Below are 27,001 nucleotides of genomic sequence, written 5' to 3' on the forward strand. Positions count from 1 at the left end.
ACAGAAAGACAAGGTTTGACTTGGTGTTTTACTTAACAGCAATTGCCACTACTATATATATATATATGTTAGCATTTAATATTTAGTTTTTATGTCAATTTGAGAGAAGCGTTACAATTTTGCTGCGGCAAAAGTAAAACAGTATGGCAGGTGGAGGAAGCATTAATGTATGTTGACAGCAGTGGTGAAAAGTAGATATTTATTGTGCTGTACTTAGGTATAATTTTGATTTACTTGTACTTTTCTTGGGTAATTCCTTTTTGTTGTTTGTTTGCTGATTGCTGTACTTTCACTTCTTTACATTTCACAGGGAAATTTTGTACTTTTTTCCTTCACAGAACTTATTCAATAGCTTTTAGTTACTACATACTTAATGATTGAAAATTATTAATATAAGTATTAGGATGAAATTGTAAATACGGGTGGTTTAATCTATTGATATGTCATATTTTATTCATTATTAATTAAACTTCCCAGCAGTAATTGGAAATAGCTCCATCTTTACCAGCAGCAACAGTAAAGTGCTGTACACATTAATGCATCAATTATTATAATACACATTTTAGAGTATGCTTTCATACTAATACTTGTTTGTATTTTATTTTATTTTTTTTTTAACTTTGGTTAACTCTGAATGCAGGAGTTTGCTGTCCTTGAGGAAGACACTCTGGTAGCCAGATTCCAGCGCTGGAAACTGGGACAGAGTGGGACCTCACTTTTACACTATCGCCTTTGCCATAGCAGCAACAGGTGTGGCACCGCCGTCGTGTTTGTCCCTGCCCGGCTGCCATCGGAGAGCTGGCTCCCTGAAAACAACAGAGAACTGTCAGAGACAACTTCTGCTTTCTCTGCGTTGTACTGATTTGAATATAAAAAAAATGTCGTAACTCAGCGTTTCTGCCGTGACAGCTACACACAGATATCCGGACCCATTCACAAATCCCCGCGGCGGTCTCTCGAGTTCAAACTGGCCGTTGGTAAGTTTAGTTAGCTTCTTTAGCGGTTGTAACGTTAGCACGGAGCTAGCCAAATTCAGTTTAAACGCTTTAGCCTCACTTATATGGACAATACACGACCTTCGTGCTTTATTTCAAGGGAAAGTAAAATCCATTACATGTGAAAATGTATATTTGGCAGGGCAGTTGCAGATGTCTCTATTTTCATTCGGTGACGTTCACTCGTGAGACGTTTGCTGTTTGCTGTTTAGCGTAATAAACTAACCTCTGTGTGTGTAAACGGATTTAACGTTGAAGTGATTATGACCTCTGGTAAGTAATGATTGCCTGAGGTTTTTATATATTGTCAAGCACGGAATTTAACTAGGTACATTTATTCCAGGATTGTACTTGTAGTTGTACTTGAGTATTACAATTTCATTTTACGCTTGTTTACTTCTGCTCCGTGGTTCTTCTGCTCGTGGAGGCAAATAATGTTCATTTTACTCCATTACATTTATCTAATAACTGTAGTTACTAAAGCCTCGGAAAAAAAGCCCATATCACAATAAGCACACGTTTCCAGTACACATGTAATGTATTTGTACTATGATATGGTAAACTGAGGCAAATGAGTACATTCCTGAGTCAGAGGAGAATAAACTGACACAAATAATGTCTTTTTTGCACATACTACACTAAATGTCAGTCAAGTAAAACATTTATTTTATTTTTGTGGCAAACAGGTGTTTTACAGACAACAAGCACTTGAAGCCAGATGAGTCAAAGGTGTAAAACAGGACAGAGGATCGTCTTTGTTCCTGCAAACTGATTTATTGTTGGGAGTGAACATAAGACAATAAAGATGCCTTCACTGTCCTGTGGAATGGAGAGTCTGAAGTGATGCAGAACAGAGAGAAGAGGTAAAAACTTGTTTTGAGTTTTGAGTTGTCCGAGTCCTCATTATATCTACCCAGTTATCAGTAGTGGAAAGATGTTGAAAAGCAAAGCAAGATGCCACTGAAATCCTGTTTCCTTCAGATGTGATCTGGATTAGATGTGAGATTAGATTTACAACTGATGTCTCTCAGCACTCTGTTAAAACTAATTATTGTACATAACAGCTTTCATACCATTAGTTAAGTTCAAGTGACAAACTAATTAATTACTTACTCTTTGCTAACTTGCTTCACTTTCAGTAGGTTAAACTAAAGTGCACACTGCTGCTATTCCGTCATTTGCAGATGTTTTACTCTCTCCTTGAAACCTAACCGCAAGTCAGGGCCTGCAAGTGCTGAACAAGCAATTATTGGTTGATGGATGAACGAGCTGGAATTTAAATCCAGCTTTCAGAGAACTCGTAAACCACAACTAGCCTCATGATGAAAGCATAGCCTGGTTCAAAGTTTGGTACTGGTGTTTCCATTCAATGCCCAATTCAGGCCATAATGGTGATGTAATTATATGTGTTACTGCAGGCCTGCAGATGAGCAGGCCCCAACACCTCAAGAGCGAGGGCTGCTCCACATCTGGAAGTCAGGGGGCTCCTCTGCGCAGCTCTGTCCAGAGAGAGTGCTCCTGTCCAGGCCTGTTCTGCAGACTGCCCTGGGAGAACACCATGGACTACTGCTGACACAGGGTGAGTCTGGTAAAATAAGGTTGTTCTGTACCAATAGGATTGTTCAACTAATTAAATGATAATTAAATATCTTGGTATTACTACTGTGCTATGAAAATGCTAAACGAAACAGTCGTGAGTCATAGTTAGTGTAAGTTTCATGCAAAAGTGAGCTGTTACTCAGTTGTCGTCGTCTCGCAGGTGGTCTGGTGTATTCATTCGGGGAGCTGTTTTGGAGGAATCTCAGCGTATCAGTGTCTGCTCCGGTGCTGGAGGTCTCTCTGCTGGAGAGAACGGTGGTCTGTGTGGCCGCGGGTGGCTTTCACTGTGGAGCGCTGAGCGAGCAGGGCAGCGTCTACGTGTGGGGGGAGAACACTGCAGGACAGTGTGGGCTGACTGAGAGGGGCACAGCTGTGAACTGCACAGGTTGGTCAACACCTTACCTCCTTCCTTCCTTCCTTCCTTGCTTCCTTCTGTCTTTTCTTCACACACTCCTCATGTCTTTCTGTCCATCCTACCCACTGCTTGCCCTCACTCTGTTTTTCTTCCCTCACTGCCTCCATCCTTTCCTTCAACCTTTCTTTAAAGTTTCCTTTCTCTTATTTAGTCAATTTGTAAATGTATTTATAGGTTAATATAAAACTTGAGCTGTGTGAAATATCCTGTGTCAGTTTCAGAGCCAAGCCTGCTCCCTGTGGTGGACAGTGATGTCGTTCCTCCAGCAGCGGTTCGGGTTGTGGATCTGGCCTTTGGGCGGGAGCACAGCCTGGCTCTGTCGGCCCAGAATGAGCTGTGGGCGTGGGGCAGCGGCTGCCAGCTCGGCCTGGTCACAAACACCTTCCCTGTGTGGAGGCCACAGAAGGTAAATTAAAAGTATTGACTCAACCTTGTTGTGTACATTGAAGCTCTGTTAAATATTGAATGTCTTCATCTTCATTCATTCATCAAAAACTGTATATTCTAATTCAATAATCACATTTGTATTATTTACATCTTTGGCACAGGTGGAGCACTTGTCAGGCAGACATGTAATTCAGGTACTTTCTCTTCCTGATCTCCCCATTGCTGTATTTAGATGTGTACACAAAAAATACAATGTTTTGGGTTTAGAAGTACCATCTCTGTTTATTTCCCACAGGTGGCTTGTGGTGCCTACCACAGCCTGGCACTGGTTCGTAGTTTACCTCCACAGAACTACAATACCCAGAAGCCTCCTGAAAAGAGGGAGCGGGGCCAGTCTCCTCACCACACAGTGGCAGAGAGGGAGGAGCCGTTTGCAGTTGATGGTGGTCACTACTGTCCACTAGGGGTGGAGCTGACTGATGTCGAGGTAAATGTACTCCAGAGGCTATAAAAATATTTTAAGATGATTTTTTCATTCCTGTGATCTGGTATCACAGGAAACTTTGATTTACAGAGATTTTTCAGCAGCTAGATCATTATTTTATTCTGCTCTTTTCTGCAAATATCAGTGCTTGTTGACGAGGTTCAGCTTTTGACCAGTGGTTGCTGCCCCTCTTTGGTTTGCATTCGCAGACCTCTCCCAGGAGAAGAGGTCCCAGACGGAGGCTCCAGCCTGGTGGACGGTCAGCTGGCAGCAGCCCCGGCTCTGTAGCTGGTTCATGTCCTTTTGAAGATGGCAAATCTAACACTAAACAGTACTACGTATTACATAACTTAATGGTCTTTATTTTATCCCTTAGTTTTTAAAGTTTTTTCCATTTATTTCAGTTTTTCCTCTACTTCTCTTCCCTCCATTGCCAAACTTCAGGAAGAATCTTCCAGCTGGCACCACGCTTGAGCCTGGTGAGCAAACTGACCCTCTGACCCAGACGGACGGCAGCCCCAGGTCCCACCCGCTGCCAGGCTGGAGGTCCAAAAAGAACTCAGCTTTCCATGATGAACTGGAGCTTCAGAACCTCCTCCAGAAACTCTCTAGTCACTCATTGGAGATGCACCAGTCCTCTGGGCCCGGAGACACAGACTCACTGAGCAGTTACACATCAGGTAGGTAATTCAGTTCTGTTCCTTCTTCCTTTGTTTTGACATTTGTTCTTTTATGTATTACCTCATTCATATCTTTATCCTGGCCTTCTTTCGCTTTTTTACAAGTTCGTTTATTTATTCTTTGCTTCATCATTTGTTTGTTCTTTATAGATTTGGTATTTAATAAATGTTCTTTCTCCTTCGCTCACTCACGTCTTTCTTCCTCCCCCCCCACCACCTCTGCTCTCTCCAGATGACAGCTATGTTTCCTCAACTCCTTCCACGGATCTGTTGACGTCCAGTTACAAGGAAGACTTTCCAATTAAGAGTCAAACCAACAAGTAAGTCCAGTTTTAGTTGACAATGAAATACTTTGTTTGGTCAAGAAATTAGTCAATTAATCAGGGTTTCAGTAATCTCATGTTAGCAGAAAGAACATTTTTATTGATATTTTTTCTTGGCTCTTCATTTTATCCAAACGATTCCGCTTCACTTCTCTGATCAATAAAACAAAAGTCAAGCTTAACTTAAAAATGCAGAATATTAAGAGGGGCAGTCTACTAATGCAGATATACACTCTGAAAACTCAGTTACACTGTAGAGTCCACATACACCTACAGTGTATTTGCCCCCTGATCTCTGACCTTCTTTCCTACAGTAACAGTGGAGTGGCTGTGCCGCTCTCCTCCTCCCCAGTGTGTTTGGAAGATGTTCGGCTTTGCCTTGAGGCAGAGGAGCGGGCACTGCAGGGGAAGAAGAGCTCCAGTCTCACTAATATAAACCAGAGAGGGAATGCAGCAGCGAACAGGAGACGCTCCCTGCCTGGAACACCCACCCGTGGTAGGAGTGGTGGGGTGTGAACAACCTGACAACACTTTTGGGAGATCCGCTTATTTACCTTTCTTGCCAAGAGTTAGATGAGGAGATTGATACCCTGAACCAAGAGGCTATTGCTTAGCTCTGCATAAAGACTGGAAGAAGCTGTTCACAAAGAAATATTTAAAGCATGTAGTTCCTGGTACATTTCTGTGTGTGTTTGAAGTAAACAAACAAGATATGCCGCATTAGTTTACCAATAGCCAATTACAATGCTTTAGTGAGCCTTAGGGGTGCTGATAGAAGTATTGCCAAGCTAGTTCAAATTCCCTCTGCTTTCAGTCTTTATGCTAAGCGAAGGCTCCAGCTCCATATTAAACATACATATGAGATTAGTATCAGTCATCTCAGGCAGAAATGGAGAGAGCAGCTCAACCAAATGTTTAGAAATTCAAAGAATGCAACATTATCTCCAACAGAAACACAATACAGTTTCTTTCTGTGTTTGCTTTTCACTTTGACACACGGAACAATAATGGGTTCTCCTGTATCTGATGTTATCTGCTCAAATCATCAGATATGTAAGTCAGGATCACAGCATGCACAGGCTCACATGGTTAAGTTTTTATCTTGAGATAGCAGTATTTGTTTTGTTCAGGTAAGGTGAGATAAAATTGTTTTATTAAGATAACTTGAGATAAAGTCCTTTTGTCACAGCGTAGCTTGTATGATAGGAGCCAAATGAGACAAACATTGTGATGTATGGGCCCTTCTCATAGCTCAGTTATTCATTTAAAGCCTCTTTATGCGTCATACAACCCCAATTCCAGAAAAGTTGGGACTTTGTGTAAAATGTAAATAAAAACAGAATGCAATCATTTGCAAACAAGCTGTTATACAATCATGTGTTTCACAACCTCGTGTCATCCTTGCTTGTGAGCCTTTGTGCTGTTTTCAATTGAGTATATGTCAGAAAGGATTAGCGAGTTATCACGTTCGGTTTTATTTATTTTTTTACGCAGCCTTTTTGGAATTGGGATTGTATATCCACAGGAGAGTGTGTGAAGTGTCTCAATGGTGCAGACAGAGTGTGACACTTTTGGGAAATTGGTGACTAGCAGATGTAGCAGACCAACTTCTCATTTTCTGGTTTTCCCAGAGTTCCTGGACTGTCATAATGAAAGTGTCTCATCTGTCAGCACAGATCTGAAAAACATCTAGCATACAGACTCAGTTTCAGCATTCACACAAATCTTGAAGTATTTACTAGATAATGAATAACAGTAAACAATTTACAACATTTGTTAAACTGCGTTGCTGAACAGAAGGGTTTAAATCAGCTTTCATACAACTCACCTCATGTTAGTATTCTTTATTTTTACATTAAGTGTCAGTGTTTGTTCTGTTAGTTGTTGCTGCCTTTTCTCACTTGCTGTTTCAGTTTACTGCTTCCCCTTGACAGACTCACGCAGCTCTCAGCTGGATATGATGGGCATGCAGAGTTTTACATGTAGTCGTTAGGGTGTGTTCATACCAAACCTGTTCGGTGCAGTTTATGTGCTTGCCCATGTGTGCGGTTTATATAGGTGAGAAAATTGCGTGTGAACTGCTGTTTCCTGGGGATGCATTGTCTCTTTCCCTGCTTGCGGCTGTTGCTGTGTATGACAGATGAAATGCATTTGCAGTCTTGACAGATGCTCAAATGCATTCTAACTAGTAGGTGATGGTTCAGTTGGTTTAAACAACAATGTTTCCACAACTTTTCCATTAGATCATGTGTTTTTCTTTCAGGGTCTCCACGGCGACGGCGGCCTTGCGCCTGCAGGCCATCTCCTGCTGGTCGAACCCAGGCTGCAGCACCAGAGGAGGCTGATGATGGACTGCCGTCTCTGGACACGGAAGTGTGGAGCTGGGGTCGCGGTTCTGAGGGCCAACTGGGCCACGGAGATCAGCTCGCCAGGTCTGGACACACAGACACACATTCATAACAGATCCCGGCTTGTATAAACATACTGTTATACATTAACAGGGTCATCAACATTAAACATTAAAGAAAATGATCTCTACTGGTGGAAACTTTATGCAGACACTTTAGATGAATCAGCTAATGAAAGACACAGATGAGATTTGAATGCTAACTAAATTGTGTTTTCTAGTAGTGAATGCACTTTGGTTAAATTCACTTTACTCACATTGACTTTAGACTCACAATGGAATATTATGTTGTTAACTCTTTTCCCACACTACAAACCTCTGCAAACTTATTTTAAGTACATAGAAATAGTGTTTATAAATTTCTCTGAAGCATCTAATTACATATTTTTTGTATTTATTATGTATTGCTGAAGTATTATAACACTGTAATTATGTGATTTACTTAGTTTACATGGGATAAGTTACTAAAATAGATTACCTGAAATGCAGTTTAACTTTGAAAGTCACAAGAAAATTAAATACCCAAGACTAGGCTTAACTCTTCCACAATGTCTACACAACCTACACAGCAGCATGTGAACACAATCACACACATATTTACTGTAGTTACCTGCATAAAAAGGAATAAAGTAGATTTACACAGTATGGTGACGGACATGTGTGAGACGGGTGAGGGAGAACGGTTGAAACTCCTCCTGTGTTCACAAGCTGTTACAATGTGTGTGTGTGTGTGTGTGTGTGTGTGTGTGTGTGTGTGTGTGTGTGTGTGTGTGTGTGTCTTCAGACTTCAGCCTCTGTGTATCAAGCCTTTGACAGGCGAGGAGGTGATCCAAGTCGCCGCAGGGTCCCACCATTCTCTGGCTCTCACTGCTCACTGCCAGGTAACACAAACATGCATCCTGCCCTAAACCAAAGTCTGAACCTTACACTTTGATCCAAGTCACAGACAACACTCCACAGTGAAGACTGACCAAACTTTCAGTTACTTCAAGTCAACTTGCTACAAGAGCACACACACATCAGCTAACTCATGTTTTGCAGGTGTACTCGTGGGGCAGCAACATGAGTGGACAGCTCGGTCATGTCAACAGTCCAGTCACTGTACCTCAACAGACAAAGGTACAGCAGCCTGTCAGCCACGGCTCTTCTTTCATTCATTCAGCCATTAGTCCTCAATTAATTTACAGGATTTCATGTTTAGTCATATTTGTTTCTTTCTTGAAATGCTTATTTCTTCTTTTCTGATTCACTGAGATAAATTCATTCAATCACATAGTCAATCAATAAATCAATACATTTATGCTGCACCCTGACAACACATTATGCAGAAAATGTATCACTGAAAAAATTGTAACTGCATACACCATATACCATGAAACATGCTGTATTCACACTGACAGATTTACTTCTTCTGTAATTTGTCCCCGGTGGGCCACTGTAGCTGTCTGATGGTCTTCGGGTTTGGGACGTGTCGGCCGGTCAGAGCCACTCCCTCCTCCTGGCTGATGGAGACTGTGTCCAGCCAGTCCTGTTGTACTGCGGCCAGCAGCAAGAGCCAGCACAGAGTGAGAGGTCAAACCAGAACCAAAGGTCATGCCAGAGGTCACCCAACAGAGCAGAGAGTTACACAGTCAGACCCACCCTGCTGCCCTTCTGCATGGAGGTTTGCATGTCCAAAAAACAACTGCTTGTGGTTTATCTTCAGCAGGACTGACAGTAATGAAGATGATGGGTGGAGCACTTTTACAACTGCAGCACTGGAGTCTATTTCCTACATATTGCTCATAGTTTGGAATGGTTGAAGTACAGTCATATGTGTGGTAGTGGCAGGAACCTTTTGATCAGACAGCGGATGCATATATCACACAGAGCAGTCATCTATAGCTGCCATGTGTCAAATGTGATGGACTGACACTGTACAGAGAGAGACAGTCAGAGAAAGCTGAAAGAAACATAAAACAATAAAAGTGACGGAGAGAAACTACAAAATACTGCCATGAAAGAAATTTAAGAACATTCTGATACTGTTAATCAATGACTGACATTAGTTTCTTTGTGTGTGCAGATGGGTTACGCTAGCAGTGTGTCCAGCGGCGGTCAGAACTGTGCGGTGCTGGCAGACCAGAACGTCATGGGTTTCATCTCAGCCATCCATGAGATGGCGTCCAGAGAGAGACAGTTCTACTGCTGGCTGAGCAGCGTCAGGAAGCTCCTCCTCACACCGCTACGTAACAGAGGTGGTGGAATACTCATACATGCATGTATGCAGCATCTTGTAAATTTGACAGCAGTGAATGCATCAGCTTGGCTCGTGTGTGATGTCCTCCACAGAGAGCACATGTCCGTCGTTAGGTGAGCCGTGCACCCATCTCTTCTTCTCCGTCTGCGAGAGTTTTGTTCGTCTGAGCGTCCTGATCGGCCGACACTCGACGTCACTCACCTACTTCCAGCATGATGTGCAGGGCTGTGATGTCACTTCCCTCCCCCTGGTGACCCAAACTGAGCACTTTTTGGACATTTATAAAGAGTAAGGGCCACCGCTTTGTTTCAGCACACGATCCACGCTGCATTCATCGATACAGACATCATTTTCTTTAGTCCAGCTTTTGTGGATTTTTAATTCTCTTATTGTTCACTTTATTCCCGCTGTCACTCTTGTATTGTGCTTTGTTGTTTCTCTTTGTATTTCAGAATATTATTCTCTCATACAACACAAATCACATTAAAAGGAAAATTCTCAAATTACTTTCCATATGCTGTAATGCTTAGAAATTACAAGTAAAGTTGGGTTAAATGCCACTTTAAAAGCTCTCCTTCTCTCCCTGTCCGTCTCTCTCCAGGTATTGTTCTTCTGTGGGTGACTTCCAGGTGATGGGTGGATTCCAGTCGCTCCATAAACTCTCACTGTAAGCTCCTTTATTTTTTCTTGATGTTTTCATTTGAGGAGCGCTAAGTGCAAAGGTCTAAACACGGCCTTAATGTCATTAATGGCATTAGCTTCGGTTGACTGAAAAAAGACACACATTTAGGTTAAAATACAGACCATAACTGAGCGTCTTGTTTCTCTTTGTGTCTCTGTGTCCAGTGATTGTTTAGGCTCTCAGCAGAGTGTGCTCGCTCAGCTGTGTGTGTCAGACCAGTCTGTCGGTGGCAATGTCGATCTGGTTTCGCTGTTGTACTGGCCTCTGCAGCAGCTTCACCAGTACAGCCGAGTCCTGCTCAAACTGGCATCCTGTTACGATGTGGTGAGGCGGGCGCTGCTGTCTCTTCATGCTTCTTCTTTCTTTTCACTCAAATGCTCTTTTCATGTTCCTTCTTTTCCTTCTCTCTGTTTCACTTTCCATGTCTCCAAATGTCTTTATTTCCCATGATTGAGTAACTTTGGATATATTGTTACTTATTACTGTCATTGTATTGACCTGAATATGAGATTGCCTCCATTTTGCAATACCTGTTCCTCGATTAAGACTTTATGAAAATATAAAGTCTATAAAGTTTGTCAAGAAGACGACTTACAGTAAAACGACTTACAGTAAATGTAAATCTATCATCACATTTAAATGAAGATAATTGAATATTAGTATTAATATTAGTTATTTAATAGTAAATAAAATATATTTAACAGATTGTGTCCTTATTTTCTACTATTTTTATAATAACAAATTGAGAGAGTTTTGCAGTCTTGGCACATGTTTGCACTTAATTGCGTTCATTGTTGTCATTTTTCATCATGTTTACTACAGAGGAGTAGAAATATTTCACTTCTTCTTCCTCCCCTTGGGCAGAAATAAAATGCCCAAATCTGTTCCAGAGGTCAGTCAGTCTGCTTGGGTGTCCATTTTGAACTGTGATTTGTCAATGAAGCTATATTTTTTGTAAGAGCTGTCCAAGTGGACTTTTCTGTTTGCTCTAAAATAAAACAAAACAAATTTCTCTCTCTCTTTCATTCTCTCCCCCAGTTAACGACGGAGTATCAGTCCCTCCATCAGGGCTGTAGTCAGTATGAGTCCCTGTCTTTGTCCCTGCTAAGGAGGAAGAAGGAGGCTGAAACCACCCTCCTCTTCTGGAAGACCCACTCTGGAAAAACTACTGTGAGCGCAACTGCACTGTTAAGTTATTTAAACCTAGAAAATTCTTCCTGATTGTACTGCTGAGATGTCCCTCTGCTGAATCATCTCACCGGGTTAAGGGCAGGCTGAGGCAGGATTTCTGGTAAAGTGTGATGCATAGTTTTTTTCAGCAGTTTGTCAGATTTTAATAAGGAAATGTACACGTGTGTTTGCTCATCAGGAGGTTCTGCGTCTCCCACGGCGTCGTGTGGTGTGTGAAAGCAGCAACAGATCTCTGACTCTGCAGAACGCCGGGCGGTTCTCCAACCACTGGTTCATGCTCTTCAATGATGTGCTGGTGCACACACAGGTACACACACATGCAAACACACAGAAAATCTGTATACAATTAGCCAAATGATGGTATTTTCCTTCTCTTTGTAGGTAGTATAAATCCATGGTGGGCACCATAATTCTCCACAGACAGAAGTCGATATGTAAATAAGATTTGCTAATACTGAAAACTTTTTAAGCTAACTTCAAATTGCCTCCCAGTGAACACCGATTGTTTAAACCTCAAAGAAAATGCACAGGATCTTTGTCAGTCTTGTTCATGTCAGATGAAGCTTCGTCTGGATCTCTGTGTGCACCTCTGTCATCTGGTCTTTGTACCATGCTCTGCAGAAAAAGGTTATATTTGTACGTTGTATTTTTCAATCACTCAGGGTGCCATTCCCTCTCAAAGCCTTGTAAGTATACTTCACCTGCAACCAACCAGTTTAACCACACTGAGCTTTGTGATGCAGCAGCATGGGTGTGCTGGCCTCTGTTCAGTGCTTACACTCTGACAGGTTCACACAGCAAATAAATATTTGTTAACACAGGACTCTATGTAATGTTAAAGGGTCTGTTCACACGAAACCCAATATGTTTTTACTCCTCTGCCCATCCATAAAGGTCCAGTTAAATGTGCAGAGGTATGAGCTATACACTCTAAAGCCAGCACATCTAGTTCAGACCAAGAGCCCTGCAGTAAATTCCACTGTCCACCCGAATGACGGTAGACTTAGTTCTGGTTCAGACTACACGCTTTGTTTTTTTGGGTATTGTGAAGTTTTCCAGATGCTGCACGACGGGTTGTTTAGCATGTCACACTACACAAGCACAAACACTTGATTGTTGTTCACGATCGGCCATGACAAAATGGTCTCAAAATCGGGCTAAAATCGTGTAGTCTGAAGCAGACATAACTGAATAAACACCAGACTTTGTAATTTTGCAGCTCTTAGCATTGCAGATGTCCTGTGTTAAAATTTATTTTGTACATGTTCATTTCCTGGTGGCTGATTCTGAGCTTTAGCCGCTACCCAACAGGCTGCTGTGTGCGAGGATTTGGGTTTCAGACATGTTTGCAACAGTAACGCTATCCAGTTAATGACCAGTTAAAGATGCCGGTGAAAGGATGCAACCCACCACTTTATTCTGATCCAAGAGACAACATCTCCAGCTCTATACAAGACAATGTGTCTGCCACTGATTAGCCCAGATGGCAGCATATGCACTGCTGCCTTGTCCTGCGTGTCTCTTCTACTGAACCCTGACTAATAGTTTGCCTTCCTCTCTGTTTGGTGTATGGTGGTGTCTTAACAGACAGCAGTTAGTGGTGAAACCTGCCCTGTTTCTCTCTGTGGTTTTGGGTTCATGTCCTGTGTTGTGCAGTAGACCTTTGACATAGTCCTAATCCTGAATTGTTTTTCTGTGTAAATTTAGATGTAATAGTTACACCCTGTGAAGTCACATTGGAAAAACCTAAACTGAAAGTAGCGTATCAGAGGGCTTGCATGTTTTTTGCTTCAATAAATCAAATACTTTGCATTGTTGCTTATCCTCTAAAGCATACTGTAGACTTTCTACCTTCAAGGCAGCCTTGTTTTTAGTTCATTCCAGTCTATAATGAAAATTTAGCAGGGACTTGAAACTAACTTTAGACAAGTCACTCACTTTAAAAACCTAATGTTTGCTTTGATGAATATTAATTACTTTTGTCAAGTTTGTTCTGGTTTAGTTTCATTTTCTACCAATAATAAAATCGATCTGGTGTGGAAACACCACAAAGGTCAAAACTCCACGGAGGAAACTATTGACAAATATATGATTTTTGTAGAGGAAGTGGTGTATAGTGACATCTTAATCAGCATTTCTCACATGTGCAAACCAGAACACTGAGATTCCATTGGCGATGTTTTGTGTAACTTCCCTCATCCACCAGAATATTAAAGACTACAGTGAGATTGAGCATCAGTCAAATATCATTAAGTATCAATGACTTATGCAGAAAGATGGTACTTAAAATACATGAACTGCTGCTCTCTCTCTCTCTCTGCAGTTCTCCACATATCACGTCTATCCTCTGACCTGTCTGTGGGTGAAACCAGTCACTGAAGACAGCAGCCGACTGTGAGTTTGTTGTTTTTAAGACTATGAATGTCAGTGCTAAAACTGTTAATGCTTATAAAAAGTCATAGATGCAACAGTAGAATCCAGTGTTTATGATGATGAGTAATAAACACAAGATGTCTCACTCACTCCAACGTGTACAGTAATGTAATGCTGCAGCCTCAGCCTGGTTTGCTGATACCGAAAGCATGGATTCATTCTCTCCATTGCCTTTTTATTGAGTCCATTTTTTGAGACCCAGCGTGCTGTGGCTGGTAGATGAGCTGCGTTTAAAGCCCCTCAGCGCTGGTGAACATTCAGTGGTGGTTGCTTGCTGCTGAATGCAACAGACAACCTTCAACCACTGCTGAAAACTAAATTCTAAAACCAAACCACCAATTTTGTCAGATTAGTGGTATTAAGTCTGTATCTTAAACCCGATTTAATCCATAAAATGTTTTGCATCATTTTTGTAAAAGCAGTTAATACAAGTCAAGTTCTCATTGTGTGTCTTCAGCTATGCCATCAAAATTACATGTCCAGAGGAGAGTTTCACCCTGGTGGCCTCAACACCACAAGAGAAGGTACATTCATGCTTTATGAACTTATTAGCCACTCATTGCAACTTCATTTAAGATGATCAGTAGAAGAATGACAGTCAGTGGTTCAGCATTGTTGCTAAACAGCAAGTATGAGTTTTGTCTTTAAAAAACACTCTCTCTCCAGAACAAGTGGCTACGGTCTATTAACCAGGCGGTCGATCAGGTGCTGGGTGGTGGGGGTCAGGGGTCGTCGCCAGGGGTGATGGGCATGTCTCGCACAGCCTCCTACATGTTCACTGGAGAAGGACGGTTTAAAGATGCTCAGTACACCGGGGGCTGGCTGGCAGGACGAGTTCATGGCAGGTCAGAAATCGTGTGTGTTTGTGTGTTTCCCCCTGTCCCACCCCCATCTCTTCAGCTACAGTTTGTCTTGAATAACATTTCCCATTTTCTGTGCCCGGAGCACATACAAACTGTCCCAGGAATCCTGGGAATTGCAGTTGTTTTTAAGATATAAATTCAGCCACAGCTAAAAAAAAATCTACCCGCAAGCAGCGATTCCAGGTTCAAAGATTTTTTTCGCTCAACAGAAGGAAGCAGCTCCGTGGGCCAAAAATAAAAAAAAATGTTAGAATGATCACTCAGAGTTAAAAAGCTAAGCTCTCAAAAAGCTCACTCACTTGGATTTAAAATAGTTTCTTTGGGAGATTATGGCTGTCTTTCTTCAGAGCTGCTCTGAGATGAGGAGGAGGTTTTAAAATGTTCCCTGCTCATACCTTCAGCACAACACAACACTGACACAAGCATCAATTAGTTAAAGCATGCAATACCAGAGATGGGTGTACCACATGCAGGATTATGAGAGTGACATTAGTTTGCTTAGTGCTCTCAAATCAAAGACCTGTGCGACGAAGAGGAACAGTAAGTAAAGGAATGAGCAATCAGAGGATGTGCAGGGAGTGAGTGAAGGCAGCATGGACTGTGAACAGACGTCATTGAATCCAGTCTTTGTTAGAATGAAGGCTGAAGTTGATTCTATGGATTGTATATATACGTGTGTTTATATATATCATTGCCTTTTACAGAGGCACCATGAAGTGGCCTGATGGACGGACGTACAGCGGGAACTTTAAGAGTGGACTGGAGGATGGGTAAGTACATTAACATGATGCAGGTCAATGAGCTGGTTAATGAGTCATGTTGTTCATTTCCAACATGACACATCTCTGCCCTTCAGGGAGACCTGTGATCAGAAGATAACATAATTAAACACAAACAGAAAGAAGTGGCTTTCATTTTCAGTGCTGTTGTGTTTAACGGCTGAAAGAGATAAAACCGGCTTTTTGGTATTTACAAAATGTGCGATTAAGTTGGAAGAATTAAACTGCTGTCTCAACGTTTCTGTACAATTGTTATTTTTCTTCTCAGCTATGGAGAGTGTATGATACCCAACAAAGAGCTGAATAAGACAGACATCTACCAAGGACACTGGAGAGAGGGCAAGATCCATGGTTTCGGCAAGTACAAGTCAGTACACTGTTTTCTACTGACTTATAAGTAAGGTACAGAGTAGCAGAGGACATAAATTGTACATAACTGAGTCACAGAGGTCATGTCTTCATCACCTGACCCAAAGGTAAAGGCAGTATTCAGTCTTTAGTCGTTGTGTCTCACTCAGCAGTGGTTTAGATTACAAGACACCAAAATTGGGACTGGAGGACGACATAACTTCTTCGTACCATTTTATTTTCAATCAGTGGCCTGGGTGGCAGTCTCACTGCTTTGCTCTGCCACCATCTGTGTGCACGTGTATTCATGTCTCTGTGGGATCTGCTCAGGTATGCCAGTGGCGAGGTGTACGAGGGCTGTTTCAGTGATGGGCAGCGGCACGGTTACGGCATGCTGAGCTCCGGTAAGATGGCCAAGAAGTCCTCAAGCGTTTTCATTGGTCACTGGGTCCACGACAGGAAGACAGGATATGGAGTCTACGATGACATCACCAGGTAGATAACATGTAATTTGTAATGATTAATTGTAGTTGTAAATAGAAAATTGTTTTGCCTGTACAAATACATTTGTTGGCAGATTATTAATTAGCACAATTCAGTTTAATTATTGACGATTGTTTAAGTTTTGCTATCCTGGCAGTATTGAATGTGCAGTGAGTGAATTTAAACGTCATTCATGAAACTGTGATTACTCACTCACTGCTCTCATGTGTCCTTTCCAGAGGTGAGAAGTACATGGGAATGTGGCTGGACGAGCAGCGACATGGCAACGCTGTGGTTGTCACCCAGTACGGTGTGTACTATGAAGGGACCTTCAGAGACAACAAGATGAGTGTAAGTTCACCCAGAAGTCTGAGGAAGTACAGGCATCAGCTTTGTTGATGAGTCATTGATGTGTGTGTGGAGGAAATTAAAAACATAGTTAATGTCAATGCATATGGGGGTTTTGTCTGAGGAGCTTTAAACCTGGATCACCCAGTAGAATTTGGACCAGTAAATGGTGCTAATGACCTAAGTTCATCTAGCTAAACTTGTTATCATTGATCATGTCATATTTCTTATCATTCATTCTATTTAAGACACAGACCTATTAAATATATTAGCATATAAACAAAAATGCGTGATAGCAGCTGGTATGGGGATGCTCTGATGTGTAATGCCACTTAAAGACAGGAGGTGGTGCCACTGAGCTTTGGTTTTTCTGTTATCAACTGCAGGTAACACTTCAAATGATGCTTTGCAGAGAGCAAAAACAATAATTTGTTTGTGTAATTGTTTATTTACAGTGTATACTCAAGTGTACTCTGTGGACACAGCCCTTATCATTGTACATCTGTGATATGACTTATAAATTTTGATGCAGGGTGTGTTTTATATCAGGGTCCAGGTCTGTTGATGTCAGATGACGACACAGCTCTCCACGGGGAGTTTTCTGATGACTGGACTGTCAACGGGAAGGTAGAAAACATCTGACTCCATTTATCTGTGTGCTCTGGCTTTAAGTTCGTCAGGCTCTCCAGTTACGAGATTATGGAATCCCTGGTTTTAGTGAAATTAATGCAAAATGGATACTAATAAAAACATTTTATACAAATTCATCCCTCCCCCGGCCTTCCTCCTCAGGGTGTGTTATCCCTGGCTAACGGTGACTGCCTGGAGGGCCAGTTCAGTGGCGAGTGGACCGCAGGGCTGAAGGTGGTTGGAACGTACACCAAACCAGTCGCTGATGAACCAGAAAACAAAGAGAGAAGCAGTCAGCTGTGAGTTTTACTTGAACTGGTTTTCAACGCAAAACACCATGAGTGCATTCACTTCTGTTGAGCAGCCAGTTCTGAAGTCTACGAGCCTTTTATCCGTTTGTGTCACTGAGTTGACTTATTGTGAATGATCAGGTGTGTGCTGTTGGTGTTCTGTGTAGTGAAGTGTTTAAATGTGTGCGTGTGCAGCAGGTTGGGTCAGTACGCGGTGCCTGCGAGTCAGAGGTGGGTCTGTGTGTTCGATGAATGTTGGAGTCGACTGGGCTGTGACGCTCCTGGGAGAGGAGAGAGGGCTGCAGCCTGGGAGAACATAGCGGTCACTATAACAACTGCACGACGACACAGGTAGATATGTACACACACACACACACACACACACAGACAAATGTAATTGGTGTCATTCCTTTATTACATATACAGCTGTATATCAAAATGATTGTGTTTGTGTGTGTGTGTGTGTGTGTGTGTGTGTGTGTTTGGGTGTGTGTTTATAGTCCAGACCTCAGTAAGTCTCAGAGTAAAGTGTTGGAGTGTTTGGAGTTCATTCCTCAGTACGGAGAAGCAGTCACCACCGCAAACTATGACAACATACGACGATACCTCATGAAGGTACAAGTGTCAAAGCCTGTCTCTCTGTCTCTGTCTTTAGAAGAATCTGTGCTTTGATTCGTTAAGGATAAAGAATGAGATGTAGAATGAGAAATAATAGATTGTACCCCTGTTTTTTAATGAAGTTATGTATTATCTTAGTCCACCCTTATTGTTGTAATCTGATCTGACAAAATATTAGAAACACCTCTTTGTATAATGTAATGAAAGCAGCAGCACCGCAGACTACATCCTCCATAAAGCTGAATATACACCTCTGAAACAATAGTATAACTTTCATGAAGGTTTATTGCAGGATGGTTCCATTAGACTGCACTAGTTGTAGCTATCTGCACTGGCAAATGAGTGTACATATAGGCAGAGAATCAGCCTCTGGTCAATGAGAGTGATACTTTTGGCAGAAGTGGCCGATGTTACCTTAACAAGTGTTGCAGAAGTGTGGCAACACTGTCTGTTCCTTTATTGGTGGTTTTGTTAGTGTAACACTTAAGTGTGCATGTCTGTGTTTATGTGACCTTGTTTGTATGTCAGGCATGCGAAACCCCCCTCCACCCTCTGGGCTGGCTGGTGGAGACGTTGGTGACCGTCTACAGGATGACCTACGTTGGCGTGGGATCTAACCGCAGGCTGCTCAGGCAGGCCGTCCAGGAGGTTCAGGCCTACCTCACACACTTCTACAGCGTCGTTCGGTTTGTTCAAGCTCTGAATTCTGAGCTTTGTGAAAACACTAATTCATACAATCTACACCAACACAGCACATTGTCACAATGCAGAAATCAGTTGCAAAAAAAACAGAAATCACACATGATTAAATAAAATATAGATGAGTACAAATATTAATTTTAGCCCCTTCACTTAGGAACATAACTTGTTGCCTGCAGGTTTCTGTTTCCAGGGTTACCAGATGATGGTGGCATCATCCCAGACCCCCCTGCCCCTCCAGGCAAAGGCAGACACAACTCTGACATGGCAGAGCAGGCGTGAGTGTCCACACACACACACACACACACACACACACACACACACACACACACACACAAACACACAGAGCAGCAGCTTGCAAGATGAATCCCAGCAGGACTCAGGTGTCAGATGCATCACAGTTATAATGTGAAGTTCTTCATCAGCTTGTCCGTCTCAGTGCTATTGAAATAGGCAGGTTGTATTGTATGTAGAACCTTCATCTCTCTTCCTCTCCTCCTCCTCCACCTTGTTGTCCAGCAGTGTTGTGGTGGTGAGCTGCTCCTCTCTGCTCCTTCCTCTGCTGCTCCCTCGACTCTACCCTCCTCTCTTTACCCTGTACTGCCTGCAGGAGGAGCGGGAGGAGGTCCAGTACTGGGAGCGAATCCTCCGACTCAACAAGCAGCCCGACCAGTCGCTGCTCAGCTTCCTGGGAGTGAAGGAGTGAGTGTGTGCATGCAACAAACACACACATTTGTTTGTACGCTGACAAAAACTGTCTGTAAATGGTGCTTCGTTAAAAAATGTAGTTCTGGTTGTTGGTAACCAATAATTTAAATAGCTTTAAAATTCCCTCAAGTGTGGGGAGCTCACACTCACTTTCTCTTTGTTGTTTTTCTCTTGTAGGAAGTTCTGGCCTGTGTTGGTGTCAATTCTGGGAGAGACAAAGCCGGTCAGTGGTGAACCACTCCATCCTGGCTTGTGAATGTCTCACACACACAATTGATCATTTGTGATTCCAACCCAAGGTTTAAGTGGGCTGTTGCATCTTTTGTGTTGTCATCTGTAACTGGTTTCCTTTACTTTTTCCACAGATTGTGTCTAGCAGTAAAGACGCCTGCTTTGTTTCTGCGGTAGAGACACTCCAACAAATCAGGTAGCTGCCATGTGACCTGACTTGAATTGACAAAAGTAATAACACCAGTAAATATGATGTGATCTGATGCAGTGTGATCCATCCAGAGTCTCCTTTAACTTGTGTTCATGTACAAGTTCCTGCTTCATACCCAACTTAACACAGCTCAATTTACTTTTGACAGTGCATTATTATGAGTATAAATGTGAGCGTATGTCTCCGTACACATGCAGCACCACCTTCACTCCGTCAGACAAACTCCTCGTCATCCAGAAGACGTTTGAGGAGTTGACACAGGAAGTCAAACTTCTGCTGCATGATGACTTCCTGTGGTGCATGGATGACCTGCTCCCCCTCTTCCTCTATGTGGTGCTCAGGGCGAGGTATGTGACCACACTTACTTACTGTCTAATGTCATTCGCTTATTATTTACTTACAGCGAATGTAGCCAGCTGTACGGTGAGCAGGCGCTGCAGGCTGCTGACTGGACATATTGTGTTTCTGCCGTTCTGCCCTCCAGTATCAGGAACCTGGGAGCTGAGGTTAATCTGATAGAAGATTTAATGGATCCCAACATTCAGCATGGAGAGCAGGGACTGATGTTCACCACACTGAAGGTGGGACCCGCCCAACATACACAGTTGTTAGAACAAAATTTAGAAACAGCTAAACAGCCTTTTAAAACCTGATGTTGGTGGTAAAACAACATGATGATTGTAGAGCCTTCACTTGTACCACAGTCAAATTACCAAAGAAAATTGAATTTTGGAGAATCTTGCTATCTTTGATGCTTTTTAGTTTGTAAATGAATAATAATCATCTGTTTGTCTGTAATCACTGAATCATCCTTCCTCTGCTGCAGGCCTGCTACATACAGATCCAGCGGGAGTCAACTGCATAGGAGCAGACAGGAAGATGCCACACAGTCATCAAAAAGTTAGCACACAGGAGCTGCCAGAACAAAACCAGTCAAACCAGCAGCTTTCTACTGGAGGCCACTGGAAAGCTGCACAGAGTCTGCACAGGCAGACATCAGAGGACGGGAGAGTGATACTCTTCTGTCAGACGATGATGTCGCTGTTGATCCTTTTAGTGTTTACACCAGCATTTTTGAGGACAGTTTTCACAGGAAGGTAACACAGGACTCAGGACGTGTTACAAAACTGCATTATCATCGTTACAACAACATCTGGTAATATGTTGTTACTGTAGATATTCAGTTATACTTTATAATAATACATCTGCTCAGTTTCCATTTCTTAGTCCAGTAATATTCATCACAAAATAGTGCAGTATTTTTATTTTACAGTGTGTGCAATATACAGTCAGGCCCCTGTGAGGTGTTGTTTTATCTTTTTCTATCAGGATTTACAAGCACTCAAGACATAAGGAAGTCTGAAATATGATCAAATTTTAACAGTGAACTTGAGGGGCAAATAACCGCGGAGCTAAAATAATGTAAATATGTCGTTAGCGGCCAAGCACTCCTCAGAGGGGAACTTGAAGGTTTTCAAGTTGTGATTTCTATTGTTTCACAGAACTTTAGTGCAGTGAAACCAAGGAATTTTAGCATTTTATGGAGGAAAATCTCCAACTACAGTAAATTCACTGTTGAAAATATCAAAATGTACTGAAGCCTACAGTGTAGGTACATATGAAAACTGCAGGTAATGAAAAGGGGAAAAAGCTTATGTAAATGTAAATGAAAAAAACAAACTAACTTTCCCCAAACTAATTTAGACCCTTCTACATCTTTTGAATGAAGGAGAGATAGATCAAAGCATCACACTAAACAGACGCTCAGTTTCTAGAGACTGTTTGAATTATTTCTATTTATTTATTTTTAACACTTGTACTCTCCTGTGCTACAAGCCCAACCTGTGTGTGCTCCAGCATGTTGAAACTAGCCATGAAGCACTTCGTCTCAGGTCTGAACTTTTGATATTTATGACTAATACGGAGTAAACTGACCAGTAGGACAGTAACACGTCACTACGGAGGGGAATGGTTATGTTCTTAAAATACTTCATGAGGGAACACTGATGAGCTAAATGGAAAGGAAATGTCCATTCCTCTGCTGATATTTCAGGCCGTTTGTTGTTGTGTGGAGTGTGTTTGTGTGTGAACGAGCATATATGAACAAGCCTGAGGATCAACTCTTTTAATGTTGCACTGAGAGATTTTATTAAGTTTAGTTCACCAACCAGCCAGGAGAGTGTGTCATAAAAAAGGAAATATTCCAGGATTTTTCCCCTCCTCCATCAAGGACATTATGCTTTCAGTCCTTGTTTGTTTATGGGCAGGAGTTATTAAAAACGTGGCCAGAGATTTCAAATGTGGTGGAGGGTTTACCCTGATGGTGTGCAGAGATTGATTTATTTAAAGGACTCGTTCACTTTGTGAGACAGGACATTTAAAATATATTCACTCTTAGCAGCTTCTGCACTCACTTACATGAATGTATGCCATGATTGTCTGTCACTGTTTGTTTTGACTCTGATCCAGATGCAGATTTAATTTTTTAAGATTTAAATGACATTTATATAGCTAGTAAACAAGCGAGTTTAAAAAGCATCAAGGTACTTTAAATTTTCATCAGTTTGTTTTGATCCTTTAAATCTGCGTGGATTATAAATGACTGCATTTTCTAATCCAGATCTTTTTAGGACATCAGAGGTCATTACTTTCATTATCCAGAATCATTTTTACATTTTCCTTGTTCTCAGCATCTGACATGACTCCCATTTTTAACTCCCAGGCAATTGTCATGTGGGTACTTTTTTAAAGAACCTGAGCTTCAGATCACTTTAAAATGAATTATATTAAGTAATTTATTTAGCAGTAGGATATAATTTAAAATTTTAGAGATTTATTAAAAGTATCAGTCTTCAGTCTTATGTAGGTAAGCTGGATCTTAAGCATCTCCATAGAGTCACACTTGGATTCCACCTGAAAACCCACAAGCAGTGACTGTTATTAAGGAAGTGTCCATTATATAAATCCACTGAGAACTGTCATGTATTACAAAGCAGACCCAATGCTTTAGTATTTTTGGAGCAGGTGCAAGCACAGTGCAGCATGTACTGCTGCTATATTACTCACTGTTAATAAACTGGTCTTCTTTTTTATGTTGTCAGGAGTAAAACAGAGAGAAAACTCGCCAAAATGTCAGAAAAGCAGCTGTTTGATTCAAAATCAGACTCTATTCTCTCTCTGTTCTCATTTCAGCGTTACTGAATTGTGTTTGTATTGTATTTATTGTCAGTCAAGTTCTCAGCACCTCTCAGTAACTGTATGTGAAGAGTCATTCAATGTTTGTTTTTCATTTTGCTGTTAACACCACTGCAGTGTAGGTAAGGTGTAACAACTAAGGGTGGAGGAGACAAGAGCGTTCAGCTGACCTCTCTCTGGCCTCCTTTAATACTAGGTTAAAGGACGTTTTGCATGTCTTAGCCCAGTATCAACAAATCTCCTGTTTTTTTTTTTGTTTGTTTTTTTCCCATTACTGCCGATCATTTTCCATCACATACAGGATCCTTTTTGTACATTTACAGAATAACCTTTCAGGCAGCCACTGGTATGAGATCATTGCAGAACTACATTCAAACTTTAAATCAGCTCATTTTTAATTTGGTGGTCCATCACAGTGAATATTTGTATTTTCTTACTGGAAGCATTTCGACTCTCTTGTGATGTCATTGTACTGAAATGAAACCAATCACTCAAAAGCATATTTATGATTTCTAAAATGATCAGAAATAATATAAAGTGCAGTTTCAACCAAATGGGCTAAAACATGTAAGACTAGTCATGATGTTTGAAGACTGAGGCTCTAACCTGACTGAATTTATGACTTCCATTTATTATTTTTCTAACTAAGTCTATTTTTGTAACTTCATACATTTATAGAACGATGATCAGAGGAACTGATTGCAAAACGTTAATTAGTTTTTAAATGAAGTGAGAAAGGAAATGAAGAAAGTGTTTACTCAAAAAAGGGCAATAAATCTGGTTTAATTCGGAAAATGTCTCCTGGTGAATGTTGTTAATTTTATTTCTTGATTAACTCTTGTGACCAGTTTTCCCAGCAGATGGAAATGTTCATGTAAGCTGTTCAGACCATGTAACAGACTTTTAAACAGCAGTAATTGTAGGGAAAGCACAGACATTTATGAATAACATCAATAATGGCTCAGCTTTAGTCAAGACAGTGAGCCAGGATGCTCAATACCTGAACTTTGAAACTCAAGCTGCTAAATTAGTTTATTATACATTTCCAAGAACTCATTTTACATCCAAACATGAGTCTGTTTCTCTTATTTAGTCAAAACTGTCATTATCCACAAGAGGAAACTGAGTTTTGTTTCTTGTTCTTTCAGACTTGAATTTTTGGCACTATCTGATGACGTAAGCACCGTAATTTTAAATATTCGAATGAACCAATCGCGGGCGCTTAGTGGTTACGTCATTTCCAACTGACAGGTCGGGGGAGTAAGTTCGTTAGTGAACGGAAAAATGGCGGGCTCTAAACATAACTAGCTAGTTTCCCTGTTTGAGTGCTCTAAAGTAAGAGTTAATGCATGAAGCCAGCCTGTGGACCTCCAAACTAAAGCAAAATGGGTGAAGGTTTAAACCTCTCCAAGAGGAGAGACGAGTGGCGGCCATCAGCAGTGAAGTGCGCCAGTAGCGAGGTGTGTTTTCAAAATACTGGTAGCTATGTGTAGTATCACCACTTTGATTAAAAAAAAAAAAAAAAAAAAAAGTCGACACTAGAGCAGGTCGACTTAATGGCTTTTTCCAGAGTACCTAACATTAAACTCTTTCCTCTGCATTAAATGTTCTCCATTGGTTGAAAGCTATGGAAAAGCCTACTCCAAGACTAGCTAGTTAGCACTTAGCTAGCTCGATATATCTCCAAGCATATATACATATGTTGTAACTTGTCCTGTCATCTGATGAGCTATGCTAGCTTAGCTAATCTTTGAACATTTCTGTGGTATAAACCCATATTTTTGCAAATGGTGATATTTTCACAAAATGCAGAAGTTTTGGAGTTGCTGATTGAACCGCTGCCCTGCATTTAGCTACAAAGCCACCAAAGACCAATACTGGCTCAGACAGGATTTGACTTATCACCATTTAATTGATAAACCAGTTTCCATGTGTAACCTTCACACTAGTTGTTTTCTTAAATTGTTCAATTAAATATAAATACACAGTTTTAAGAGCCTTGAGTGTTTCCATGTAAAGGTAGTGTTTGGTGGAGCAAGATGTGTATCAAGCATTAAAGAAGCTTGACAGATGGAGATGCTGGGGATTGATCCCAGGACCTTGTACATGCGAAGCACACGCTCTACCACTGAGCTACATCCCCTATATGTTATAGTTTGATAGATAAATCAATTAAATGTAAGCCTCTGTTGGTTTTTGGGACACTGCTGCTGTTTTACTGGCTTAAATAAACTAAAGTATCTTGCTCTGCTAACTTGGCTGCCAGGAAAAAGTGCCATTGGCTAGAAGTTTTATATTTCTCACTCTGACCGTGAGCCCTTCCTCTTTAAAATACAGTAATGACAGGATCAGTCAGGTGTGTATATTATTAATGGAGATGCTGGGGATTGAACCCAGGGCCTTGTACATGCAAAGCACACGCTCTTCCACTGAGCTACATCCCCCTTACTCTAGCTGCAGGCCGTCTCACAGTTCAGCAATTCATCTCTATTTCACTGACGTCAGATGATGTGCTCATCTGCTGCTGCATTTAGTCCACTTCAAAGCTCAATGTGTTGTACATTTGTCAGAGATGTTCATCTGCACGGCATTGTTGTAATACATGGTTATTTGAGTTGTCTGGCCATTCTCCTGTGACCTGGACTGACAAAATGAGTTTGAACCCTTGTACATGCAAAAGTTACTGTATCACATCCCTCTGTCCCAGTGTAACCAAATTAATGATGGATTAATTCATAGTATGTTATATCTATCCCTTTTGTACCTCTATGTAAATGAAACAGCTGTGTATTAACTAAATATTAATGCAGGTTGGCAGATATGATGGAGATGCTGGGGATTGAACCCAGGACCTTGTACATGCGAAGCACACGCTCTACCACTGAGCTACATCCCCCCTGAATGCCTTAGATCCCAGCATATGTACTAACATCATATCAGGAGGCTTCATGGTTAATATACAGTATAATATCTTTAATTAATTTTTATTGCATGTGTCTGCAGGTTTCCCTTGAGTTTCTCAGCTGTGTGTTGGGTCATCGCTTGTGCAGAGAGCAGCATCAGCTTAGACAGCTGTGCTCAGGCTCACATTGCCTCTCAGATGTCGATCACGGCCTTCAAGAGATACAACTTCACTGCAAGACAGAGACATGTTTCCACTTTGGGGAGTTCTCCAGCAGCTGGAGAAACACCTGACGGTTAGTGAGACAATTGCTCATCACAAATTGCCTAATGTATCACCACCGTCTTTTGTCGTTCTATTAACCAACCCTTACTGAATACTCAATACTCAAATTCAAACGTTATATCCAGTTGGATGGAAAGACATCTTCAACATTTTGATGATGAGGTTCTGGACTCACTGAGCTTACTGTTTTGTTTTGGGGTTTTTTTTGTCTTTTCACTTCCTGTCAGGCTGTTATTCTTCTCTACTTCTCCCTTTCCCATCCACTTTTTTTTCTTTTCTTTTTAAGCAATATACTGATCGTGCAGCTGAAATGTTTCAGGCTCACACCATCCTTCAGCTTGAACAAGGTTGACAGGCCTCTTATTTTGTGAAGGGAGCTACCTGTGAAAGCTAACCCTCAAGTCCTCTGATGGGGCAAGATGATGTAGGTTGGGTAATGGCACAAAATGGACACAAGAGGGAACTATTTGCCTTTATTAGGTTGGAACATTGGTACAGTGTCCAGAGAGATGGAAGGACAGCATGGATGTTCAAAAAATGTGGATAAAGAAAGCTGAGCATGGCCGAGATCCCCCA

At 41.5% G+C, this 27,001-nt stretch overlaps 1 protein-coding gene and 3 non-coding genes across 7 annotated transcripts; 1 reads left to right on the forward strand and 3 right to left on the reverse strand.

Moving 5' to 3' along the window:
• Positions 1–812: 812 nt before the first annotated feature.
• Positions 813–24,027, forward strand: LOC143330417 (alsin-like). 4 transcript variants are annotated; one of them, XM_076746992.1, is made up of 41 exons: positions 813–977; positions 1,682–1,858; positions 2,414–2,574; positions 2,755–2,979; positions 3,225–3,415; positions 3,558–3,590; positions 3,692–3,883; positions 4,090–4,211; positions 4,325–4,560; positions 4,793–4,880; positions 5,198–5,379; positions 7,147–7,315; positions 8,075–8,171; positions 8,332–8,409; positions 8,732–8,953; positions 9,356–9,527; positions 9,622–9,817; positions 10,131–10,196; positions 10,376–10,535; positions 11,250–11,381; positions 11,581–11,709; positions 12,065–12,088; positions 13,726–13,796; positions 14,293–14,359; positions 14,502–14,680; positions 15,403–15,468; positions 15,746–15,844; positions 16,156–16,320; positions 16,548–16,659; positions 17,206–17,283; positions 17,449–17,585; positions 17,772–17,927; positions 18,077–18,191; positions 18,723–18,880; positions 19,073–19,171; positions 19,416–19,595; positions 19,779–19,824; positions 19,967–20,028; positions 20,241–20,390; positions 20,528–20,624; positions 20,870–24,027. In XM_076746992.1, the coding sequence occupies exons 2-41, from the start codon at positions 1,839–1,841 to the stop codon at positions 20,906–20,908; spliced, it is 4,971 nt and encodes a 1,656-aa protein (XP_076603107.1). In that variant the 5' UTR covers positions 813–977; positions 1,682–1,838; the 3' UTR covers positions 20,909–24,027. The 4 variants fall into 4 exon arrangements, with proteins under 4 accessions (XP_076603107.1, XP_076603108.1, XP_076603109.1 ...); XM_076746993.1 differs by having other exon boundaries at positions 17,775–17,927; XM_076746994.1 differs by lacking the exon at positions 12,065–12,088.
• A 1,282-nt stretch (positions 24,028–25,309) lies between these two features.
• trnaa-cgc (transfer RNA alanine (anticodon CGC)) lies at positions 25,310–25,381 on the reverse strand. Its single transcript has one exon. It is a non-coding gene; the product is annotated as a tRNA-Ala (tRNA).
• A 229-nt stretch (positions 25,382–25,610) lies between these two features.
• Positions 25,611–25,682, reverse strand: trnaa-ugc (transfer RNA alanine (anticodon UGC)). Its single transcript has one exon. It is a non-coding gene; the product is annotated as a tRNA-Ala (tRNA).
• Positions 25,683–26,062: 380 nt separating this feature from the next.
• trnaa-cgc (transfer RNA alanine (anticodon CGC)) lies at positions 26,063–26,134 on the reverse strand. The gene has a single exon. It is a non-coding gene; the product is annotated as a tRNA-Ala (tRNA).
• Between the last annotated feature and the right edge of the window lie 867 nt (positions 26,135–27,001).

This window comes from Chaetodon auriga, chromosome 13 (genome assembly GCF_051107435.1).
Source record: "Chaetodon auriga isolate fChaAug3 chromosome 13, fChaAug3.hap1, whole genome shotgun sequence".
In the NCBI taxonomy this organism is placed as follows: Eukaryota; Metazoa; Chordata; class Actinopteri; order Chaetodontiformes; family Chaetodontidae; genus Chaetodon; species Chaetodon auriga.

Coding starts and splice junctions, on each gene's coding strand:
- LOC143330417 (XM_076746992.1), top strand. CDS start 1,839: ATGCAGAACAGAGAGAAGAG. Junction 8,172..8,331: donor CTCTCACTGCTCACTGCCAG/GTAACACAAACA, acceptor CATGTTTTGCAG/GTGTACTCGTGGGGCAGCAA. Junction 12,089..13,725: donor CCATTCCCTCTCAAAGCCTT/GTAAGTATACTT, acceptor CTCTCTCTGCAG/TTCTCCACATATCACGTCTA.